The 19,557-nt window shown below is 38.2% G+C and overlaps 1 protein-coding gene across 2 annotated transcripts in view; it reads left to right on the forward strand.

The window, feature by feature from the left end:
* The window catches only part of EDIL3 (EGF like repeats and discoidin domains 3), an 869,353-nt gene extending 850,703 nt beyond the window's left edge, over nt 1-18,650 (forward strand). For both annotated transcript variants that reach the window (XM_044276012.1, XM_044276013.1), the window contains exons 9-10: nt 7,649-7,804; nt 16,476-18,650. In XM_044276012.1, coding sequence (XP_044131947.1) covers nt 7,649-7,804; nt 16,476-16,625 — 306 coding nt within the window. In that variant the 3' untranslated portion in view covers nt 16,626-18,650. The remainder of the gene's footprint in view (nt 1-7,648; nt 7,805-16,475) is intronic.
* Nucleotides 18,651-19,557: the final 907 nt, after the last annotated feature.

Below are 19,557 nucleotides of genomic sequence, written 5' to 3' on the forward strand. Positions count from 1 at the left end.
TGCATTAATAGGGCATACAGCCGTCAGAGAGCTTATTCCTCTACTTTCTCTAAAACACTGACAAATTGGTAGAGCAGAGATGCATCGCATTATAGTCAATGGGGCCAGTGGGCATTGTGGTAACATCCGTCTATGCCAGATCCAAAGAGCTCCTGCCGGAGACCTCTAACACAACTGTGACTGTTAATAGATCCTTTTGAAATCAGAAATAGGAGTGGTTCACACTGGTTATGGTTTCAAATATTATATAACCATTAGGGTGAGGCCACATGATCAGGTTTCTGGAAGCCAAAACCAGGAGTAAAATTTAAAAAGAGGAGAAGTAGTATCTGTTCTTTATACTTTCTCTCATTCTATCATCCACTCCTGATTTTGGCTTCCGAAGCTACATACAGAAACCTGACCGTGGGTTGTACCCTCAGGACAGTGTCTCGTGGGTCACATGATGGGCACCATCTACTTGAAGTAAAACCATCAAATAGGCTTCCCTATTTCTGGTCATATTGCCAAGAAAATAGCCTGAAAACTTCTGTACTTATGAAAAAGATCCCATATTTCCTCAAAAAAACTTGTTACATTTAATTTGCTACTTATTTACTCAGTACTTATGCATACAGCTAGTACATTGTGCAATGTTATCAGACTAAGGAAAAGCAGGATATAGTTTGCTGCTAAGAGGCTTCTGAACAGGAAGTTTGGTGTTTATTTTGCTTGTCCTAGGAAATGGCACAGTTCTGATGTGCTTTCCAAATTTGATACAATTGTGTTTCAAAAAGATTATGTTGCAACCCAGACTGATATAATGTAACTCTGGTGATATAAATGAACTGCCAAACACAGGGCAATCCTTGAGGAAAACCTGGCAGAGGCTGCAAAAGACTTGAGATTAGGGGAGAGGTTCACCTTCCAGAAAGACAACAACCCTAAACATACTACCAGAGCTACAATGGAATGGTTTGTAGCAAAGCATACTTGTGTGTTAAAGTGGCCTAATCAGTCCAGACCTAAAATCAATGGCAAGACTTGAAAATTGCTGTTCATAGACGCCCTCCATCCAGTCTGAATTGGGATTTCAGCTTCTATATGTGTAAATCTTATAGAGATTTTTCCAACAAAGTATTGACTTAGGGGGCTGAATACAAATGCATGTCACACTTTTCAGATTTTAAGGTGTAACTGCCATTTCACTACCAAAAATGAAATTCCGAACATATGTGATGCTGAAGGGAAGGTATTCATGAAGCTTTATTTTTCAGTTATTTTACCTTTCTGATATCTGTATTCAGCCCTTAGCAACCCTATTTCTCTGTGCCTCTATTCCAGTATCTTCCTAGAATGGCCTCTGCTACACTTCCTATGGTCATCTTTGCCATGTCCTTGAGGCCATCCTGTATCTCCCTCACTTCCCATAACCCCTTGCTCTCCTTACACTAACTAGCAGGACCAATCAGAATGCACATAACCTCCCCCACTACCCCAGAGCAGTGTGTATCCTCTCACATACAGCTAACCAGAGACAAGCCCTGCAATTACATTGAATCAGAAAGCATTTGTTTTAGCCTCTTAATAGTCACATTAAAAGGTTTTTAGGAACCAGTTTGGGATATTTATAGTGTATTAAATAACTTTTATTATTTTATTTTTAGGGTAAAACATAAAAAACAGCAATTTTTACATTATTTTGGAATTTTTTATGGCATTTACTGTGTAGTAAAAATAACGTAATTTTATCGGGATGCAGTGGATATAGCTGAAAGTGAAAGTAAAAGCAGGTTTTACCCAGGATTATTCCTGACTCAATTTGTAACAGTGATTTTTCCACTGTTGCTTGGACTTTAGCTGTCCAGTCTTGTATGAAAGCCTGGAATGTCAGCTTTCAAACAAGACCAGTTAGATGTTTCTAGACCCCAATCAGACCTCAGTTCAGACCCCAATGTGAATGACCCCAATCAGACCCCAGATAAGAGTCCCAATATAAATAAGACCCCCCATTCAGACCTCAGATCAGCCCCCCATGCCTCAGATCAGCCCCCATGCCTTATATCAGCCCCCAGACCTATATTAGCCCCATTCCACAGAGCAAAATATAAATAAAATCCACTTACCTCTCCTGCTTCAGATGTTGCCGCTCCTCACCTCCCGTGCTTTCTCTTCTTCCTCATGCCGTCAGCTTTGCTGTGATCCAATGTGAAGAGAATGAGGTCACAGAGCGTCCGCACGCTGTGCGCAGTCACAAGACAGCGAGCAGCCAAGGACCAGGAAGCGCAACATTCCCTGCTTCCCTGTCTTCCGGTACTAATGATCACTTCCATAATAGGGGGAAAAAGGGTGTCTTATGGGGTGAAAAAAGGGTACTTACTACTTTGTGCTGGTCTATCACATAAAATTCCAATAAAATATATTTAAGTTTGTGGGTGTAACGGGAAAAAATTTGGAAAAGTTCAAGGGATATGAAGGCTTTTTCAAGGCACTATATATCATGTGTTAGTCCTCTGTAATGATCATTTATACATTAGATCCCCATTAAGATGTCTTTGTTTCCAAGCTGAACAAACCAGTTTTTTCTTTATACGAGAGACATTCCATCCAATTTAACAATCTAGTTGCCCACTTATGAACCCTTTTCCAGCTCTCTTATTTTCTATTTAGTTTGTGGACTCCAAAACTGAATCTCATGTTGAAGATAAGGCCTTACAATTGTTTTATACAGGGTGTGAGAAAATAACAGAGTGATTGATGGCAGGTACTTTTCCCCCAGAATCCTGTCATATGCACCTCGAGGGAGGGCCTAGTATGCAGTGGAAAACCCAGTCCACTTCTGGGAAAGGTCTAGCTTGCTGCCTGATTAGCTGCAACTGCAGCTGTTTGCATAAAGATAACCCATGGAAAAAAATCTGGGCCTGAGAGCTGGATTATATCTGGAACTGATATGCTGGTGTTTGTGAGTAACTTGCTGTGGTGAACTTCAGTGCCGACAGTACTGTTTAGTTAGTGCTCAGACAAGCAGGATTTGTTTTGTGTTTTGCCCGAAATGTAAAGGCCATTTATTTTTGCTGCTTAAACCACAATAAAGTGGACCTTTGTTTGGACTTTATCTCGTTTGTCACTGTCTCTGGCCGCAAGCCGGCCAATCCTGCCTCTATCAGAGCTAATTCCCACAAGGGATAATATTACATTGGGATTACAGGTTCTTATTTTTTATATACTCTGAAATCTTGATTGCCTTTGTAACTGCTGCCTGACATTGGGTACAACTGATTATCTTACTTGTAAAGAGAAAATACAAATCCTTTTCATGTTGTGCCTTTTCTATGTATATATTGTATATAGTAATATGATTAATGTGGCATAGGTAAATTACTTTACATTTATCAACATTAAACAACATCATTTTTAAATTAAATTCATCTGCCACCTTCTTATGTAAGTATTTCAGCAATATTTGACAATTAAGTTGAGTTTGAAGCATGCACAGTTTTGTGTCATCAGCAAAAAGTAAACTTTACTGTCAGTCCAAGTCTATAAAGTTGAGTGCTTAGTCAACTAAATTTTGCTTTTGCAAAATTCCAGGATTTTGTTGCTCCTAAATTGTTAATAAAACGTTATTCTTTTTATATCTCCTGCACATTGGCGTCTCATGTTTAACCTCTCCATCCTCTTGGACATCCCCGTTAACAGATGACTGAATAGAGAGCTGTAAACTGAATTTGTAAACTGAGCTCCACTTAACTTATTTGATGTTGAATTTGCTACCAATATGAATGCAGAACATTCATTCATTTTTAGAACCTATCACAAATCTATCATACACATTAGATAACTAGGGATGGATCCTGCACAATTTGAAGAATTCTGCCTATGAACTAATGCTTAAAGGGAACCTGTCATGAGGAACATGGTGTCTGAGCTGAAGGACGGATGTTTTAGAGCAGAAGGAGCTGAGCAGATTGATATATATAGTTTTTTGTATAACTTATTTTGTATTTTATTCATTTAAATTCATGCTCATTCTGAGCTTTGAAGTTAAGGAGACAGTCCTATCAGTGATTGACAGGTTTCCATCTATAACTGTGCACACAGAGATAGCTGTCAGTGACTTCAAAATTAGCAGGAATTTAGATGAATAAATTATCTTTTTACATAAAACTATACTGTATATCAGTCTGCTCAGCTACTTCTACTCTACAACATGATTTATATAGCTTACATTGCATTTTCATGGTGACAGGTTCCCATTAATGGAGCATCCAAACTACCCACTGATAGTCGATTTGACAGGAATGAGGATTTGGAATTGAACTTTAGCACGTCTGATGCTTTTGTTTGTCCAGTTTTAAAAATACCGGCATTGGAGCAGAGGAGCATCTTGCCTTCCTCACACGTTATGAATGAATATACACTTGACAAAAGCATACAATCGTGTGTGTGGGTGAAAGTTTAGCTGAATGCTCAGCTATCTTATGTGTATAACCAAATTTAAAGTCAAATCTACTTTGAGTGACCATGTGTATATTGTTCCCTCTAAAATTTTGTTCCTTAAAGATACCTTAAGTTGCCCATACGCCTAGCTGCCAGCTTAATGCTGCTTATTTTCTGACACACCCTTGCATATTTGAGTCAGCCAAGCATGCGCGTGTGGTCAATTGGACGAGAGCATCTACCAGACATCTTTAGTAGTGGCTTATCTCCCAGAAGAACAAAAGGATTTGGAGAAAGAAATCAACTTGCTTAATACTTCTCTTTCCAACATCATTAGAAAACAGTGAGAAGTCCCTATACACAATAAATTGTTGTCCGGTCTCATTGAAGATGGTAGATTGGCAGACAATGCACTAATGCTGATGTTTAGAAAGCAGTAGGATCACTGCTTCTCCTCCATTTCTCACTTTTTTTTATTTTTATGGGCAGTGAGTTTGGAACCACTGCACCAAAGTACTACGCCTAAGGGGGGTAACCCCTATATAGGGGTCTTGCCTGTAGCAGAGGGTCATACAAACAGAATAGAACACTGTCACTAGTTAATTGCAACTAGGAAACCTAAAGCTTAGGCTCCTTCCTCCAGGGAAGAAGCTTTATAAACCCAACAAATCACACTGGAACAAATCAGAACACACACTGGCCCTTTAAGAGTCAGCAGGAATGTGTGCACCTTATAGAAAGAGGGAGGAACTACGACAGGAGCAGGCCATGACCTGCGGGCAAGAGGCATATGGGAGTAGCAGGAACAGAGCCTCGGGACCCTGGCTTCATCAGCCCTAGGAAAAGGTTAAAAGATAGGGCGTCCATGCCTGCCCCGAACAGGAAGAGAATGGAGGGCACAGAGAGCCACCATAACATTTATTTCACTGTTGCAAAGCCCATTGTTGATGTTTCTGAACAATCTTGTATTGAATGAGTTTGGCTTCACTTACGTGATTGTTGCAGAAAGCATAATTTCATAGGAACTAATCAAATTCTGAAATTAGACATTTGTGCAGAAAGAAATATTACTAATGACTTCAGGAAAGATATGTTACCTGCATCTCCCAACAAGCACTACATCTTTCTTTTTCCAGCAGTGCATACCAGACAGCTCATCAAATTGATAGATCATATGACAGCAAATGAACGCCATAAACCTGCCCATTACTTGGAGTGATAGAGAATCCCATCTACTGTAGCTTTAGCTGGAAAGTAATGCTCTATACTATGTGTTCTCCCAAGTTTCAAAGAACCTTAAGCTGTTTACCTAAAGTTCTACAGTATGTTTTCTTTCCAAAGGTTGTTTAATGTCAGTTTTATATACTAAAGGGGCTGCATTACAGTCATGGATACCAGCTTCATAATTATTAATGGTGTATAAGGAAACGTTGCAAAAGAAATTTCAGCTATGTTCACATTGAAATCCTTTATGGCTGATTTAATTTCTCTGGAGACCATTTACCATCCAAGTTCTTCATTGATCAGTTAGAGGAAGGGTGGGTGTATAATGTATACATTTGTACTGGTGTGTAATAGCATTTTATTGCAACAAAGATGTTTTTTGTTCCTTAAAGTATTGATCCACCAAGAGAGTTTTTCTATGTAAACAGAGCAAAACAAGGGTAGCATTTATGAGTATCCTGAAGGCTGTGGCTGCGTACAGTACGGCAGCTCGATAAATAGAGCTGGAACATCATTCCTTTTATTCATGAAAGAAAATTGGTTTTAGCTTATACTGTAATTTGCTTAAAAATGCCAACTGTGAAAAGAGCTTGGTCCAATTTAACCCATCTGTCTAAGACTAGACTAGCGCAGTAATAATGACATTTAAACAAAATGGGACTGATTACAAGAAGTCTGCTGGGAATACGCAACATTCTCCAACATATTTAATATATTTTACCAATCTCAGAAATTTCCTCCTATGAATACTAATTTATAAAGTACTTGAAAAGAATAAGTTGCACTTTAAATGTCACACTCATTACGACAGGCTTCTTGTGCTATATTAAACAAGTGCAATAATTTTGCAATTAGTGACATTAGGAATGTGGCAATAATTTGTGGCAAATCAATAAAAAAAAAAATGAAACGTGTGTGTGATGTTGAGCAATGTTTTCAGGCTTGGTTTTACCTTTAAGGAAGCTTTATAAAGGATTTATGTTCAACATGATGACTGAAGGGATAATGGGAAATTTCAATGTATGTTTATCTGAGCTTCTTAGGATATAGTCACATAGGGTCACATTTATTAAGACCCCAGTCTTAATAAAGGCCCATAGCTAGTGGAGGATCCACCAAAGTTATGAAGAGGAGAGGCGCTGGCTTGATTTTGCTAATGCATACTTTATTGTATACTTTTTCTTTTGCTGGATGGCACAAGATTATATTGCATTGGGGTTTTGGCAACTTGTATTACTTAAAGAGGCATTCCAGCAAATAGCTAGAAAATAAAATTACTTATACCCTGCTGGCTGGTTCCCTGCAGGTCATTCACGCATCCAGTAATTGGCTGAGCAGTATTCCCATCCACTTCCTACCTTATCAGGTGTAAGTGTTGCACAGCGGGACCCAAGCACCATCAGCAAGGCAGCAAAGGGGAAGTGTATAGCTGAAAGTAAGCTATTTTTTTTAACCATTTGTCAAAAATAGGACGTAATTTAATTGGGCTGGAATATCCTTTTGACACAATTCAAGAAAGGGGGTTAGTATCAAGACAAAAATGTATCCGCTATCCTAGCATCAGGATCCCCACCACTACAGAGAATGGGACTACTGGTTCCCCAAATTAATGCAGCAGCGGTCGAACATGCATGATGCCAGGGATATCCATGTGTTGTACTTTGTATGTTGTTCTTTTGATTTGTTTTTAACTTGGTGCAAATCCTTTAAGGGTGGATTTATCTGTAACTTTTTTTTACCAGGCATGTCCAATCTGTGGCTCTCCAGCTGTTGTAAAACTACAACTCCCACCATGCCCTGTTGTAGGCTGATAGCTGTAGGTTGTCTGGGCAGGCTGGGAGTTGTAGTTTTGCAACAGCTGGAGAGCCTCAGGTTAGCCATGCCTGGATTATGTTTTTGTTACATTTGAAACCTACGCCACATACAGTAGCTGTGTTCATCAAGGATTAAAAATCATTCCAGTGTTATGTAGGTGTCAATAATAGAAGATTGTGTTTTCTTATAGGTGGATCTCCTTCGCCCTACAAAGGTCACTGGAATTATTACGCAAGGAGCTAAAGACTTTGGCCATGTGCAGTTTGTAGGCTCTTACAAGCTTGCTTTCAGTATTAATGGTGAACACTGGACAGTGTATCAAGATGAAAAGCAAAGAAAAGACAAGGTAATGTGAGGATAATGATAGACCCATGATTTGCTGGCTTGTAAATTAATTTTGCACGTGCAGTATGTCATGCATTTCAGCAGTCAATCTGTCAGCTACTGGTCTATTGAGTGAACTTGACCAAAAAAAGAACCAATGGCATAAAAAATAAAATGATAGAAAATCTAAAGTAAAAGAAGAAGAGTAAACTTGTTTCAAGGATATAAATATGAAAATGTAGAACTTGCAAAATGTTTTTATACACTGTGTCAAACTTTTGCTGCAGTCAGTGGCCACAACCCAGGGTCTATGTAGTGTGAGGGGTTGAGTATATTACATGGTATGAGCATTATGACTATTTTATAGGAGTTTGCGGCTGTGCTTCTTTAGTGATTTTGGCTTTCTGTTAGACTTTGGGGTATGCGCAGAGTTTTTAATTGTGAAAGTCGCTGCCTCTATAAAGCCACATACTGTAGGTAGCCTTTTGATTTCTGACCTGTGCCATAATTGACACTAGAAAAAGCAATAATATGAATTCTGACCACAGAGCACCGACAGTGACCAGGATAACAGAAGACACTGGTGAACTTCTAATATTGCATCTATTTGTTTCTATAAGGGATCTTTCACACGAGCGTGTCCCTTGTGGGAATCATGCTCTATGTGAGAGAGGGATTCTGTGTTCTGAACTTAGGAAGCATGGCATTATCCTGATTGATCACGCTGTGTGCCTCTGTCTGACCTTTCTGTAACGGATAATCATACTGACAGCTTTATCAATCATGATAATGCCGTGCGCTTCCTAAGTCTCACATGGAGCCTGATTCCCGCAAGGGACACGCTTGTGTGAAAGAGCCCAAACAGTAGTTCGATTTAGAAAAGAGGCTAATAACAGAAAGACCATTTAGACTTTCTAAAGAGCACTGCTTTGGAAAGATTGAAGATGAAATAATCCTAGTGGAACCAAGCAAATATTGAGCAATGTTGTTTGCATTGACTTTACTTATTGAGGCTTCTAGATAAAACAAAGTAAGTGACTTAATGTTGCATATTAAGCAAGAGTTACAATAATTCTTAAAAGCTAAGCATGATTGTATATAATTGTCATTTAGATGGATTAATGCCATGTAGTCGCGTGTGTTTAGTTACCATATGGTTTTCAAGAATAGAATTATATATCCTTTGAGAAACATCAAGTTCCCAGACCCATCAGGATGTTTTAAGCCAGCTGCTATCTAACTTATGATTGCCTTGAAGATATAGTTCAGAACAACAACTGTTTCCTACCGGGTATTCTCTCATTCAAACTTATGTTTAAATTGTTGTTTTTTTAAGAAACTCAGATTTACTTACAAATGTGTTTTTCTGTTTTAAGCAAGATACCATTATGGAAGAACATAACATTTGCATTTGTAGATATTCTACTGCATTCTGCAAATCCCTGTTGCCTGGAAAGTGCAACTTAGATGTACTGTAGTTGTTTTAAAATTCTTTCAATAAACATTTAATAAACTAAATGGTGGTAAGAAGGGCTTTCGGGTTCCCAGTTAAGTGAGAATAAAAGTTGTTCTAGCCATTTACTTCAAAATAGAAGTTAAAGGGAGCCTGTCAACTCCAAGTAAGCATGTAGGTGCCCCAAGCATGTAGGTGCCCCAAAATATAACCATACCTTTCTTGTGAACATGTAGCCTCCTAATCCTAAGATTGCAATGCAATATGATTTTTGGCTCACCTTGGGCAGAGCCGCTTTGTTTGGTGCACCATTTCCCCCAGGTTACAATGTCCATACCTCCCTTCTTGTCTGATTGATAGTTTGATATTGCAGAGCTAGTAGTGATGAAGCAATGGAAACTTGGTGCACCGAAAAGCTAATTTGCATAAAAATAAGAAAAAACTTTTTTCTGGATTAGAGGACCAGATTTTCAGATGAAAGGCATGGGTATGTTTTGGCACACTTATCCTATTGTAAGAAATTATATATATATATATATATATATATATATATATATATATATATATTATATTATATACAGTCATGGCCTTAAATGTTGGCACCCCTGAAATTCTTCAAGAAAATTAAGTATTTCTCACAGAAAAGTATTGCAGTAACACATGTTTTGCTATACATATGTTTATTCCCTATGTGTGCATTGGAACAAAACTAAAAAAGGGAGGAAAAAAAAAGCAAATTGAACATAATGTCACACCAAACTCCCAAAATGGGCTGGACAAAATTATTGGCACCTTTAACTTAATATTTGGTTGCACACCCTTTGGGGGGAAAAAATGAAATCAGTCGCTTTCTATAACCATCAATAAGCTTCTGACACCTCTCACCTGGAATTTTGGACCACTCTTCCTTAGCAAACTGCTCCAGGTCTCTCTTATTGGAAGGGCACCTTTTTCCAACAGCAATTTTAAGATCTCTCAACAGGTGTTCAATAAGATTTAGATCTGGACTCATTGCTGGCCACTTCAGAACTCTCCAGCATTTTGTTGCCATCCATTTCTGGGTGATTTTTGACATATGTTTGTGGTCATTGTCCTGCTGGAGATCCAAGATCTCGGACGCAAACCCAGCTTTCTGACACTGGGCTCTACAGTGCGACCCAAAATCCGTTGGTAATCCTCAGATTTCATGATGCCTTGCACACATTCAAGGCACCCAGTGCCAGAGGCAGAAAAATAACCCCAAAACATCAATAAACTTCCACCATATTTCACTGTAGGTACCGTGTTCTTTTCTTTGTAGGTCTCATTCCGTTTTTGGTAAACAGTAGTATGATGTGCTTTACTAAAAAGCTCCATCTTGGTCTCATCTGTCCACAAGACGTTTTCCCAGAAGGAAAATGTAGTCTTGCTTTTTTATGTCTCTGTGTCAGCAGTGGGGTCCTCCTGGGTCTCCTGCAATAGCGTTTCATTTCATTTCATTTAAATGTCGACGGATAGTTCATGCTGACACTGATTCTCCCTGAGCCTGCAGGACAGCTTGAATATCTTTGTTTGGGGCTGCTTATCCACCATCTGGACTATCCTGCTTTGACACCTTTCATCAATTTTTATCTTATGTCCATGCCCAGGGAGATTAGCTGCAGTGCCATGGGTTGCAAACTTCTTGATAATGTTGCGCACTGTGGGCAAAGGCAAATCTATATCTCTGGAGATGGACTTAAAACCTTGAGATTGTTGATATTTTTCCACAATTTTGGTTCTCAAGTCCTCAGACAGTTCTCTTCTCCTCTTTCTGTTGTCCATGCTTAGTGTGGCGCACACAGGCACACAATGCAAAGACTAAGTGAACTTCTCTCCTTTTTATCTGCTTTCATGTGTGCTTTTTATATTGCCCACACCTGTTACTCGCCACAGGTGAGTTTAAAGGAGCCACTTACAGTTTATAGTTACCACACATGGACCTCCAATCCTCGTCTCTCCTCTGCCCTCTCCAGTCCTCTCTTCCTTGCAGCTCGGCCAGTTCCTTCCAGCCTCCTCCCCCAGCTTCCCCCATATCCCCCAAAGCATGGATCTTTAATTTCTTGAAAGTTATCAACACCCCCCTCCTTTTCAATGCCCCATATCGGTTATCTGAGAGTTTGTGGGCCTTCCAAGAAACCGAATCTTTGTCAACCAGTTATTTTACTATTTCATGACACTTTGCCCCTATTCACACATTATGGGTGCCTTTTGTTCTCTACCAATCAGCCTATGTAAGAGATACAGGATATCCCAAGACCTTTATCTGTGAGAATCAGAGTAAGACAAAAGGAGCTAGATACATACTAATGATGTATACACACATACAGACACCTACCCGCCTGTTATTTACACAAATAAATCCCTCATAATCTATACAATATAATGCATATAATATTTCCAAAACCTGTATTTCTTACACTAGGTAGTGCTTTGTGCACTTTGAAAATGATTTTGGAGGTGACAAACTCCCTTTATGTGGGTTTTCCGCCTTGGATAATCCATTTTTGTTTGAGTAGTCCTTTCTCTTGGACCCCATATTCTGATGTAATGTTTACATTAAACTTACAAGATTGTTAAATTCCCTTATAGTGCCACCACAGGAGAAGAGAAACACTACAAAGTTCCCATTTTAATCAGCGAGTCATCCATGAAATGCAAAGATGATGGGTCTCCCAAAGAAATAGATGTTCTTTGAATTGGCAAAAAAAAAGGGGATCCTAAATTGGGGAAGCCAATGTATTAACTAAGAATTCCTTTGGGGAATTCTGGTTCTCATATCTGGTGGTATGGAGACTTACTGTAGTTTAGGCAGTGTTCCATGGGAAAGTTTGTAAAGTAGTCTCCTGTAAAAGGATGGAAACTACTTCATACCATAGACTCTTACAAAAGAAGGAGACGACCCTTTGTGGACAGCTGATTCAGAGTTCCTGCTCAGAAACAGCTGTATGCAGATTCTAAAGGAGGCTACTTTCAAGTAGTTTTGCTAAACCAGACAAGCTATCGTATCTAAGTTCTTCTATTAAAACTGCAGAAAAGAGGACAGGTAATATAAAGGTGAATGTTCAGATGCATGTAGGTCTTATCCAAGTGTTCACTTCCGTGGGTAATATTGGTGTAATTGTACATGTAAAGGTTCTGAGTAGAGATGAGCGAATTTTTTAAAAATTTGATTCAGCCGGTTTGACGAATTTTTCGGAAAAATTTACTTCAATACAAATTTATTTGCGGCAAATCGCATTATAAAACAGCTATTTACCCTTCCTCTGATCCATTCCAAAATAAGCCCTCAAAAAACAGATCCTGTCTGTTGAGCATTTGCCTTCACTCGGTTAGCATTTGGTCAGTAATCCATTAGTATTGCTAATGCCCCAAAAAAACTGGAGTGGATCTAAAACAGAGATGACACGTGAACTGAATATTTACACGTCTTCTGTGTTTTCTACCCACTCCAGCTTTTGGCTACCGAATCCTATACCAATTTTGATGGGACCATACGGGCCTTAAAGCAGCTACACAGACAGGATCCGTTGTGCATCTTATTTTTCCTTCCTTCTGAAGGATTATTTTGAAAGTGTGTAGAAGCCACACAGGGCCCCCGCGCCACAGATTTATCATAGAGACATCATGGAGATTTTACCTCATATAACCGCAGCGCTGACCACTGAATAAATGTTGTTTTTCGACTGAAATACTTCAATAAAGATTTTACCGCATATAACCATAGCGCTGAAGGCTGAATAAAATTAGTTTTTCTACTGAAATACATCAACAAAGATATTACCACAAATATTAATGCAGTGCTGAACGCTGAATATATTTTATTTTTCGACAGAAATACGTCACTAAAGGTTTTACCACATATAACTGCAAAAGTGAACGCTGAATATATTTTGTTTTTGTACTGAAATAATAATTACATATATTGGAATGCATATATTTTATTATTTTTGTACTGAAAAATACCAGTAAACGCTTTTAGCAGAAATAAATGCACCAGTGAAGTGCGTATATATATATTTTTCTTTTTGCACTGAAATAGAACATAGAACGCTTTCACCACATATAACTGCAGAAATGAAATGTGTATATATTTTTCCTTTTTAGACTGAAATAGTCCACTAAACGCTTTCAAGACATATAACCGCTGCCGATGTGAATTGAGAATGTATTTTTCTTTTTGTACTGAAATAGGCCACTAAACGCAAAACACAAATAACCGCCGAAGTGAACTGAGAATATATTTTTCTTTTTGTAATGAAATACAAAATAACACATATAACCGCTGCACTGAATGACTGCTACCATTGCTACTTCCGTGAACCCCTGCACCACTAGTTCCCGAGCAGGTAGGCTGCTGCACAGCAGGTAGTCTTCCCCGGGCTCGTTTGGCTCCTGACCTCCCACTGCTGCCACCCTGCGGACTCCCAGCTGACTCCCAGCCATGCTTTCAACACATATAACCGCCGACATGAACTGATAATATATTATTCTTTTTGTACTGAAATAAGCTAGTAAATACTTTCAGCTGAAATAAATGCACCAGTGAAGTGTGTATATTTTTTGCTTTCTATAATGAAATAGGCCACTAAACCCTATTGCCACAAATAAGTACTCCAGTGAAGTCCGCATATTTTTTTCTTTCTATAATGAAATAGGCCACTAAACGCTTTTGCCACAAATAAGTGCACTAGTAAAGTGTCTATATTTTTTTTCTTTCTGTACGCTTTCAACACATGTAACTGCCGACATGAACTGAGAATTGGTTTTTCTTTTTGCACTGAAATAGGCCAGTAAACACTTTCACCAGAATTAACTGTAGAATATATTTTTCTTGTTGTACAGAACCACGACCCTATACGCTTTGACCAGGAAAAACATAAAGAGTGAAGTGCATATATATTTTTCTTGTAATACTGAAATACGCCCCTATACTCTTTCACCAGAAATAACTGCAACAATGCAGTACGTATATTTTTTTCTTTTTGTACTGAAATACGCCCCTATACGCTTTCACCAGAAATAGCTGCAACAGTTCAGTGTGTATATATTTTTCTTGTAGCACCGAAATATGCCCCTATACGCTTTCAACAGAAATAACTGCAACAGTGCAGTGCGTATATATTTTTCTTGTAGTACTGAAATACGCCCTCTAGGAAGGCGCAAGGGGCTATCATTGATGAAGGTATGTGTCGCTGAGATTCCTGGCCTCGGTGAGGTAAGAGCCGGTAGTTTTAAGTGTCAGCGGCAGCAAGGACAGATGGAAACAGTTTTAACTCTGGTTAGGGAGCATATGGAGGCAGGGCAGCGAGCCCAGAGTAGGGTCTATAATCGGCAGGCTCAGGTCCGGACCTTTAACTCAGGTGATAGTGTGTTGGTTCTGCTAATAACCGTAGACTGTAAGTTCCTAGCTAGGTGGCAGGGGCCCTACGAGGGGCTTGAAAAAATTGGAGAGGTAGATTACAAGGTACACCAGCCAGGGAGGCAAAAGCCGGAGCAGGTGTATCATGCAAATCTGCTCAAACCCTGGAAAGATAGGGAAACCTGTACGAAAGACAGCCCACGACCGGGGTTTCTAGGGGAAGTGGTTTCGGCCCCTCTATCTGATGCAAGGTAAGCGGCTGCCACAGTGAAAATTGCTGACAGCCTCTCCTCTAAAGAGGCTCAGGAAGCCAGGGAGTTCATTAGTTGGAACACGGATGTGTTCTCGGACCTCCCTGGATGCACTTCCATAGTCACACATGACACTATCACTGAGCTTTAGGCAAAAGTCAGGTTAAAACCATACCAGGTACCCGAGGCTTGGCGACAAGCCATCGTGGGGAAGTGCAGCTACTGCTCCAGCTAGGTGTCATTGAGAAGTCAAAAAGTGAATGGGCCGGTCTGATAGTCTTAATACCCAAGCTGGATGGGACATTGTGGTTCTGTAATGACTTCTGCAAACTATGCAGAAGACTTTGTTAAGTTAAAGACTTTGTGATTGCCTCTATACTGCGTAAGCTAGCCTGTCTACCAGAGCAAAACCCCACAGCCCCTATACGCTTTCAATAGAAATAACTGCAGAAGTGAAATGCGTATATATATTTTTTGTAGTACTGATACAAGATACTAAAGATACTAAGATATAAGCCACTAAAGATTTTTTTACCATAGCCCAAATAGCTGGAATAAAAGAGCTGTCTAATGGCTATTTGGATCCCCAAATAATCTTTCCCTGCACTTTTAAATCAATGTCCCTAGCGCCATGAACTAAGATGCTATAAAATGATTCCTCCCTATCCTTTACCTGAACTTATAAATATTTTTTTCTGTCTTTTTTTCCCACAATCAGGTTTTTCCAATTGCTGTTCCTAGAGTCTTCACATGTCTGTCCCTGCAGTCTGAACGCTGGAAAATGTCTGACTGTAAGATGGCCACCATATTTTTAGGGCTGCGAGTGACATCACAGGGCTGGCTGGCTGCTAATTGGCTGCATGCAGGCATGTCAGTCTGGGTGATCCAGCCTTCCCAGAGTTCCTAGCCCCATGTCTGCAGTCCTCACACATGTAGCTGCCGTTTTAGGAAAAATGTGATTCGTTACCACAAAGTGCGAGGAAATTCACATTCATTGCGAATCAAATTTTTCCTAAAATTCTAAACAAATTCCACTTTGTCAGCTCCGATTCGCTCATCTCTAGTTCTGACCATTACAACAGGTAATTTTACCTGATGACTGAATGGCTGTAACTAGTGATGCGGAGAAATCAAGATAGATTTTAATCTGACCATTTAGTATTTCGGTCTAGTGCATAACAAGCAAATTTAGATCCTAATTTAGTCAGCTATACATTTCTTTCAAAGAGTGTTATCATTTGTAAAATTTTTGTAGATACAAAGCATATTGTTAATATGATGAAGCAAATGTCCATTTTCACCATCTGGGACTTTTTAAAGTGACCCTCAGTATGTTAACTTATGTGATGCCTGTCTTTTCAGTTTTGCAGCCACAGTTCCAGTATATTCTTCTTGAACGTAAAATCGTCACCAGATTCTGAGACTATTCTCAGACTCTTTATCAAACTTACAAAAGTCTGGGGACCCCTGTATTCCAGGTTCCTCCAATCCTCAGTTATTATGGGAATACTCCAGAACTTTTTTTTAGCCAAAATAGAACATCATTTTTAGATTCAGTTAACTCAACATGTATCTTCCAATAATAAAGATTTCTTTTTTTTATTCCCAGGTTTTTCAGGGAAATTTTGACAATGACACACACAGAAAGAACGTTATTGATCCACCGATCTATGCAAGATTTTTAAGGATCCTACCCTGGTCGTGGTATGGCCGAATCACATTAAGAGCTGAGCTACTAGGTTGCACTGAAGAGAACTGACCACTTTCATCATCTGACGATTAAATATAAAAAAAAAAATCATCATTTGAATATTTTAAAAACTGTGCAAAACCTGAAAGAAAAAAAATGAATGGATTTTCATTTGAACAAGTGCTCACTTTTTGGTAGGCTGGTAACTGTTTTTGCAAGGTAGTCTGTGCCTGCCCTTAAAATGATCCCACCAGTAAATGTCCTTTAAATACTGTCCCTTTGTATTGAAATGATTTAATTTTCTTCTACGTTGTTCACACTGGTTGAAATACATTAAGGAGAGAGGCAGCATCATTTTATTTTATTTTTTTCCTTTGACATGTCTATATTTTTATGAGGTAAACAAATGCAATTATAGAGATTTTTTGCTTAAGCTAAAGAAATTACTAACTGATTTATTATTATTATTTTTTTTTATATCTACTTTACACCTTTAAACCCGATGCTGCAGAGTAGCAATAAGATGTCTCTGGGATGACTGCATTATCCTCAATGCTTCCCTTGTGCCTATCAAAATATTAATATTTACATCGCAGATTTTGGAAATCCATTTTATTTACACCTGTGAAATTACAAACTTTCAATATTGTATTTTCCTCTTAATTTCACTCCAATTGTGCATGTTCTTGAGGCATGTTATTACTTGTGTTCGAAACATTTTCTTCCTCAATGACCTGAACGCTAAATGTTTGCAAAGACTCAGATTTCTTTTCTGCATGTCATAAACTTAACAATACATCAATATCTCAATCCCTTTTAGTTCATTACATAGAATGCACTAACGTCCAGGATGATTATACTAGCAAATCTCTTCTGAATAAGCCCAAGGCATTATATTTCTTAGCAAATTATTTTCTTATGCATAAGAACAGTACTAAAAAGTTTGACTTAGTAAGCAGAATTGCTTATGCATACAGTATTAATATACATAGATATATTTAGTTTACTCGGAATTATTTTAGGTGCATACAGTAGCATGGAGGGAGATGATAAAACTGATAGGCTTGTACACATAATACATTTCATATGTCAATAGGCGTGTCTTCTAGGTTTCAATTTGTTAAACATAGTCTTTATACATAAGAAAAAATAGAAATCAAATGTAATGTATTAATGACATAGAACCCATTTTTTTCCTAATTGTGGACCTACATATTCTATGTGTTCGTGTTGGTAACACCAGTTGATACAGACTGTGATAATGTGGTGGTATCTGCTCAACTTGTTCTGGTAACTTGAATTATTACATAGTTGCATAGTCAATATGGCTGAAAAAAGACATAAGTCGATCAAGTTCAACCAGGAGAAAGGTGGGAACGCAAATCCCATCCCTATTGAACTACTTAGGTTGTGTCTATACACTCCCATATTATGTAATTTAATATAAATCAGTTCAGATCTAAAATTGACATTCAATTTACAATATAATCCCTAAATCGCATTACTGTGACCGTACTGGGGTGTAGAAATAGGGGAATGCAAAGGTAGAAGTCACACCAGGGCCTTGGTATCTGATGGAGCCAAAAAGTCCATGTACTGTGTGAGAAGATACCACTGTTATATTATATGGTACATGATAAGTGGGGGCTCTTCTAAAGATTGGATTGGGCCCCATGGCCCAAGGAAGCTATGACTTTCAATGTAGCAACTCTGAGTCATCAAGTGGACATAGCAAAGGAAGAGAGATCCTGAAGAAGACTTGCCCAATAAAAAACTGTGTGTAAGTAATACTACTAATAATAGTAATAAAAGGATAAGAATAATAAATATTAAAAACATAATTCTGACATAGAAGGTTAGAATATCTATTGAGTGCAGACTGAGGAATAAAGAGGTTTTATTATTTCTGAACTGATCCCCTAAATGTATTCAATAAATATGAAAACAAGGTCATGTGATCCATATTTTTAACATATTTGTTTTATTTGTCCTTCATATCTATTGCCACTAGATGTCAACGTCCTGTCTGTCTGTATAATGTCCTTCAAAAATGTATATTGTGTATGATGTTGTATTCAACCTTGGTGAACAATATTAAAGAGAAAGTCAAACATAACAATGACTCTTGGCTGTAAAATAGTTATTTAAGAACACTGCCCACACTTTGCACTTTAAGATATGATATTTGTTAAATATTTTTGTGTTGTTGTTTTTTTTTTATCTACTTGAATATGCTATGATTTGGTGATACACTTCTATTCAATTTTCCATTTTTTTTTATTACAGAAGAACCACATGTATACAAATACACAAATATATACTTCCTTTCTTGTGTTATATATGTATGCAAAAGCTTTCATAATTCTCTTGAAAAATATGTTTAATGAGTCAAACTGAATGCATTTATGTAGCAATACTGCAGAGGGAATCTTTATTTTGTCTTCTTGGTTAATTTTGCATCACTGGAGGTTTAAAGATTAAATGTCAGGGCATAAATTAACTAATTTATCACTGATATTGACATTAATATAAAAAATTACTTTTATTTAGTCAATTAAAATATTTCCCACACAAATAAGATATATGTCTAAAAATATAAGAGAAAATATAAGAGGCAAGGAATAAAGTACCACTCTGTGGTCACTCACGGTTCAAGAAGGTTCTCTTGGTTATGTGGATGATAATTGAAAGAGGGAAGGCTCTAAAGGGGAAAATGGTATGTATCCTATCAAATCTAATCCCCTACATCTATCCCTCAAATCTCTAATTCTGCCCACTCTTTTAGTCTATTACTGTTCTGATGTGTTTCCCTGGCATACTTAGCTATCCAGGTTCATCAGGGAACAAGGTAAGTATCTAGCACGACGGCTTACATATGTATAGTGCAAAGATTTATCCAGGGTGCGGCCACGAGTTGTGTGACTCGGATTGTCACCCAATGACGTGACATCGTTGTATACCCAGAAATATGTTGAAACAAATCTGCTCTCGTCATGATAAC

This window comes from Bufo gargarizans, chromosome 1 (genome assembly GCF_014858855.1).
Source record: "Bufo gargarizans isolate SCDJY-AF-19 chromosome 1, ASM1485885v1, whole genome shotgun sequence".
Taxonomy (NCBI): domain Eukaryota; kingdom Metazoa; phylum Chordata; class Amphibia; order Anura; family Bufonidae; genus Bufo; species Bufo gargarizans.